The sequence below is a fragment of the Arachis stenosperma genome, chromosome 5 (genome assembly GCF_014773155.1).
Source record: "Arachis stenosperma cultivar V10309 chromosome 5, arast.V10309.gnm1.PFL2, whole genome shotgun sequence".
In the NCBI taxonomy this organism is placed as follows: Eukaryota; Viridiplantae; Streptophyta; class Magnoliopsida; order Fabales; family Fabaceae; genus Arachis; species Arachis stenosperma.
This window is the reverse complement of record NC_080381.1, coordinates 119,171,676-119,177,416: the sequence shown is the minus strand read 5'-3', so window position 1 is coordinate 119,177,416 and position 5,741 is coordinate 119,171,676. Positions and strand designations below refer to the sequence as shown.

Below are 5,741 nucleotides of genomic sequence, written 5' to 3'. Positions count from 1 at the left end.
TTATTCTTGTTCGTTATGTTATCGATCGGAGTGTTGCGCTTTTGAGTTACGATTTTTGTTTACCACTTTTTCTATAAAGGCTCCTAGTTATAATCAATCATTCATACTACTATACGTACTAAATTTTTATTTTAGAGGTCGTAATACCTTGCCATCTCTGAATTATGACTTAAGCATAAGACTCTGTATGGTAGGGTGTTACACCTAACTATGAAGCATAGAGAGGTATATGACTGGTTTGTGAGGAAGTGCAACATTAAGCTTAATAGGACCTACATTACTAGGGCCTTAAAGGCAGCACAAAAAGTAGTGGAAGGAGATGAAGTTGAACAGTATGCACTCATCTGGGATTATGCTAACCAACTGTGGACCACCAACCCAGGTTCAACAGTCCAAGTTGGTGTCATTCTCATGCCTGAGAGCCCTCCACAATTTCAAAGGTTTTATGTATGTCTGGATGCGTGTAAGAAAGGATTCAAGGCCGGGTGTAGACCGTTGATTGGCCTGAACGGAGCCTTTCTGAAGAGCTTGCATGGAGGGCAGCTGCCGACTGCTTGTGGCTAGGATGCCAACAATCACATGTTCGTGATTACTTATGCATTTGTGGATGTGGAGAACAGAGATTACTGGCAATGGTTTCTTGAGATGCTGCACAGTGACCTTGGTGACTGCAGGGAAAATGGATGGGCCTTCATTTCGGATATGCAGAAGGTAAGGATGTTTTTGCTTCTCAAAAAGAATTTTAAGGACCAAATTGATTTAATGAAATATCTATTCGGACTTATTTGATTTAATGAAATATCATTTGAGGACTGATTCAATGCGAAATCTTGTCGATGTAAAATATTTTTGTAAGGATTAATCCCATCCATGCAGGAAGTGATGCCAAGAGTTCACCATCGGTTTTGCATCTGGCATCTCTGGAGGAATTTTTCGAAACAGTGGGGGAGTATACAACTGAAGGAGCTAGTGTGGGAATATGCTAGATCAAGGACTATTAGTGACTTTGAAAGAAACATGAAGAGGGTCAAGGTGATAAATGAACGAGCATGGGCTTATCTGGATAAGTGGCCGAAGGAATCATGGACTAAATCTCATTTTCGTGAAGGGCCAAAAATGGACACTATCTGTAACAATGCTTGTGAGTCATTTAATGCAAGGACCAAGCATGATAGGGCTAAGCCTATCCTTACATTGACAGAGGAAGTTAGGAGGATCATAATGAAGACCATGATCGACAATAGGCAGAAACTGGCAAACTACCAGGGTATTCTGCCTCCAGTGCAACAGAGCAGTCTTGAGGCAATGACCAAGCTTTCCCAGCATTGGTCCTCACAATAGAGTGGTGATCAGAATGAGGAGTTATATGAGGTTCACGGCTGGCCAACCACAATGGTTGTTGACTTAAGAAAGCGAACTTGCACATGCAGATTTTGGCAATTGACAGGTATATTATCTCAATCTTTATGCAGATTCTGGAAAATGTACTTTATGAACAATGAAAACTTGCTCTGAAATATTAACTGCATGCACAGGTATGCCTTGTATGCATGCCATATCATGTATGCAAGATAAGAATGATAAGAGAGCTGAAGAATACTGCCATGAGTGGTTAACCATGGAAGCATACCGAAAAACGTATGCTTTCCATGTTAACCCAGTCAAGGGCCAAGACTTATGGGAAAAAACAGGTCGTCCTACACTAGTTTCCCCTCCAATTAAGCCCAAACCAGGTAGACCCACAAAGAACAGAAGAAAAGACAAAGATGAAGAAGGATCTGGTTCCAAGACAAGAATGAAGAGAAAATATAACCCCATCTGATGCATGTTCTGTGGTGAGGTTGGACACAACAAGAGAACATGCAAACTGAAGAAACAAGCTGATGCTGAAGAAGAAGCACGTTTAATACAACTGCAACTGGCATTAACGGAACCTAACACAGATACACAAAATAAGCTCCCAACTGATGCTACTCATGCCACTCCAGATAGTCCTGTCCCATTGTCTGTTTCCCCACCACCACAGCGATCGAATGCAGCCAGACATATAGTCCTGACCCAACCATCACCACCCACTGAATCAACAGCAGTTTGATTAACTACTATAATTTCAATTTCATGTTACTCCATCTGTGTTTCTCTATTCATGTGTTTACTTTACATGTCATGCAGGCTAAGGTGAGGGGAAGACTACCAAAGCTTCAAGTTTCTAAGGAAAAATGAAAAAGAGCTGTCTCTTCCCAACCTGCTCCTACACCTGCAACAACTCCAATTTCTGCTGGAATAATCAAAGGATCTAGTGCTGCGACAACCAAGAAGCTTGCAAGTCTCATGACCTTTGTGCCGACTCCAGGGTTCAAACGGCCAAGGAAGAAAGACGACGCCTTCTGAAGACCTTCATCGGAACATATGCAATTTTTTTTTTTTTGGTTTCAGGCTATAGATTAGGAAAAATATGCTTGTGTTAAACACTATCTAGTCTCACTGTTTTGTAAGGCCTTTATTTTGGGTACATGTTTTGCCTTGGTATGAAGTGTTTCTGATGAATCACTTTTAGGAACTCTACTACCTTTTGTGTTGACAAACGCAATATTGAAAACTTCATATTAACACTTTATATTAAGAAATTTAAGGAACTTTATTATCTTGTTATGTCTCTGGTTTGCCATTTGCTTCTTTACATATTATCTTTTCATCACACATGTATTCAAAATCCAAGTTGCCATTTATAACCTCTAGTTTCATATTACAATACTTTAGCCATGGTACTGGAAATAAAGAAACCAGCTCCTTAAATCATACCACCATATCACATTCACTCAGTCCTACTTGTACATATATGACATGCAAAGTAAAACTCCTACTAAGATGACTAGCATCACACTAGTGAACATGAAGCATATTAACATTCTATGTACTCTGACTTCTGCTTCTAAACTACCTATTCTTTATGCTAATTTAACCTTCCAATCTTCATAATCAATGTCTAGTTCTCCTTCGATTTCTGGGATACCCCTAGAACCTTCAGCAACAGCTACATTTTCATTTTCTTCCACCTATTTAAAAAAATTGCAATGGTTCCCTTTCTGAAAATATTGAACAACACTGTTAACCCCATAACAAGAGTGAAAGCCAACATGATGGTATCATTCATACAAAATTAAACTCACCCAATATCTTGCACAAGTATGAAACAACCGATCTGGATTCTTTGATGTCCTAGATTTCTTAATCAAAGTTTTTAAACCGCAGAAACAGGTTTCCTCATGGTTTTGTCTTCTTCTTCGCATGGATGAGCTCGATGTATAACTACCTTGTGAGTGCGATGGAAACCCACCACCGGACCCTCTACTTTCGCTTCCCATCATGGCGCCGAGATCAACTTCCTCCTCCAAGAACAGCAGTTGGGTCTACGACAACGCTCAAGCAAGGCAATCGTATTCTTCGAAGGTTGGGAATTAGGTTTAATTTATTTGACACTTAGGGACCAAATTGATGCAACACCCTAAACATATCTCGTCAGCAATACACACACCTAGTACGGCTGCCAACTCACATTCCACGTCAGCAGATTTCTAACAGCAACGTCACTTGGTGATTGTGTACTAAAAATATAAACCTTTTTTGTACATAATTATTTTTATAATGACCTACAAACATGGTAAAAAAAGAGTCAAGTTCCTCCTAAAGGTATTGGGCTAAAAGGATGGAACCCAAAATAACACCTTGAGGAGTTGAATTTCTCTTCAGTGGGAACTATATTGGTGGAAGTAGATTGGTTGGATTTGGAGTGTAAAGGTGTCATCTAGTTGAAAGAAAATCAAACTAGATGTCCCTTCACTAATGTCACATGTCAGGAGCTTTAGTTTAACGTGTGGGAATCAACTTCCTACCCTTTTTAGTTGACAAGACTTGAGGTAATCCCAAATACCTAAAGATATTTTGGAAAGAGCAGTAAACCAAATGTCAGACTAAAACCATTGGCCAAGGGGTGCCCTCTTCATCATGGTTTTACACTATAAAAAGGACCTCAAGCCACCTCTGTAAAGCATCCTTCATCCTTCATCCTTCATCCTTCATCCTTCATCCTTCACTCTCACTTTTCACTTTCACCTTGATCATCTTCTTCTTCACAGACCTTGAAACCCTTTTCATCCTTTACTTTCACCTTCATATTCATCCTCTTCTGAGAGCTTCTCTTCTCTGTAAACCATTCCTGTCCACTTTAAACAAAGCTCATTCATCCTCTTGTGACATTAGTGGAGGTCTCAACACTTGTTTTCCACCTCTCTTCCTCACTATTAGTTCTTGTATTGTTTATTTGCCATTAACAGAAGTGTCTTCCTCACAAGTTTACTTACCCCTAATCTCTCACCTTAACTATTATTTTTCACTTAATCTATTTTTCACGAAACCCACCCGAATCATCTGGCGACTCCACTGGGGAGGAACACTTTGACGTGATGGCTGAATCTAGCAATACTCATCCTGGGCAAAATCGACCACCTAAGCGACGCTCAATAACTCCTCGGGATCTCAACCTCAGCTTGGGATCACCTCAAGACGATGATGGGCACAACCAAGAAGAGGAACACATGGAGCAGCAGAATCTGGGTGCAGGAGGAGAAGGAGCTCATGCCCATGCAAATTTCTTCACACCCTATGCTGGAGGTACTACTGGCATGCACATTCATGTAACCATTCCTGCTCATGTGTACAACTATATGATAGACAACCAAACAAAGATGTAAGCTTTGATCACAGAAATGATGGCTAAAGATCAAACAAGGTATAGAACCCTCTCACTGCCTCCATTCGTGAACCAGGAGAATATGGAGGAAGACGAGAACACCCCAGTCACTCGTAGGGAGTTAGCACATATTCTAAAGGGCAAAGGAGAAGCAAGTGAGCCCACTTGGGAGATAAGTCCACCATTCGGACATCATATCTTGGCGAAACCATACCCTAAGGGGTACCAACCACCTACCTTTCGTAAATTTGATGGTACTGAAAGTGCCAAAGAACACATCCTGTCATTCTTGGACGATCTCGGGGTGTTCAGGAACCACCAGGAGCTCAAGATCAAGGAGTTCTCAAAATCACTGATAGGAAGGGCATTCACGTGGTATTGCAAGTTGAAAGACAGTAGCATCAACACCTGGGAGCAATTAGTAACGGAGTTCTGCAACAAGTTCCTGGAAGAGGAACCCTCCATGCACATCATGGACCTGGGGAGAGTGAAACAGAGACAAGGAGAAGGATTGGTAGCGTTCGTCAAGAGGTACATAGATCAAGCTTTACTTTGTATAGACACTCTCCCAGAGCCACAATTGGTGTACGGGTGTATTAGAAATGTGGAAGATGGATCCCAAATTTATCTTTCTATGAGCAACATAAACACTTTCTCTGAGCTCTTAAAGAGAGCATCTGACATAACAGAGGCATTGAAGCGCAATGGAAGGAGATATAAAGAAGTTTCTCCTCTGGAAGTGTGTGCCGCTGATGGCAGGGGCAGAAGGAGTTCCTATTCTAAGGGTGTTAAGAAAAACAGTCCTCCACCCCCACTACCTCTCTCCAGAGCTCAGGCCATGGTTGTCGTAAATGGATGGTTTGAGGATGGAACATTAAACCCCGGAACAGATAGAGAGCCACCAACATCTGAAGACTTGAGAGATCCAAGATATTGCATGGTGCACCGCAATAAGGGCCATGGGTTAACCGATTGTTACGTGGTAAGGACG

General features: G+C 41.3%; 1 protein-coding gene across 1 annotated transcript; it reads left to right on the top strand.

The window, feature by feature from the left end:
• Positions 1-1,392: 1,392 nt before the first annotated feature.
• Positions 1,393-1,822, top strand: LOC130981235 (uncharacterized). The gene is made up of 2 exons (XM_057904841.1): positions 1,393-1,447; positions 1,536-1,822. The coding sequence occupies exons 1-2, from the start codon at positions 1,393-1,395 to the stop codon at positions 1,820-1,822; spliced, it is 342 nt and encodes a 113-aa protein (XP_057760824.1).
• The last annotated feature ends 3,919 nt before the right edge of the window (positions 1,823-5,741 follow it).

Excerpts from the sequence above, each read along its gene's own strand:
- LOC130981235 (XM_057904841.1), top strand. The coding sequence starts at position 1,393 with ATGGTTGTTGACTTAAGAAAGCGAACTTGCACATGCAGATTTTGGCAA. Across the intron at positions 1,448-1,535 it reads CAGATTTTGGCAATTGACAG|GTATGCCTTGTATGCATGCC; the intron begins GTATATTATCTC and ends CTGCATGCACAG.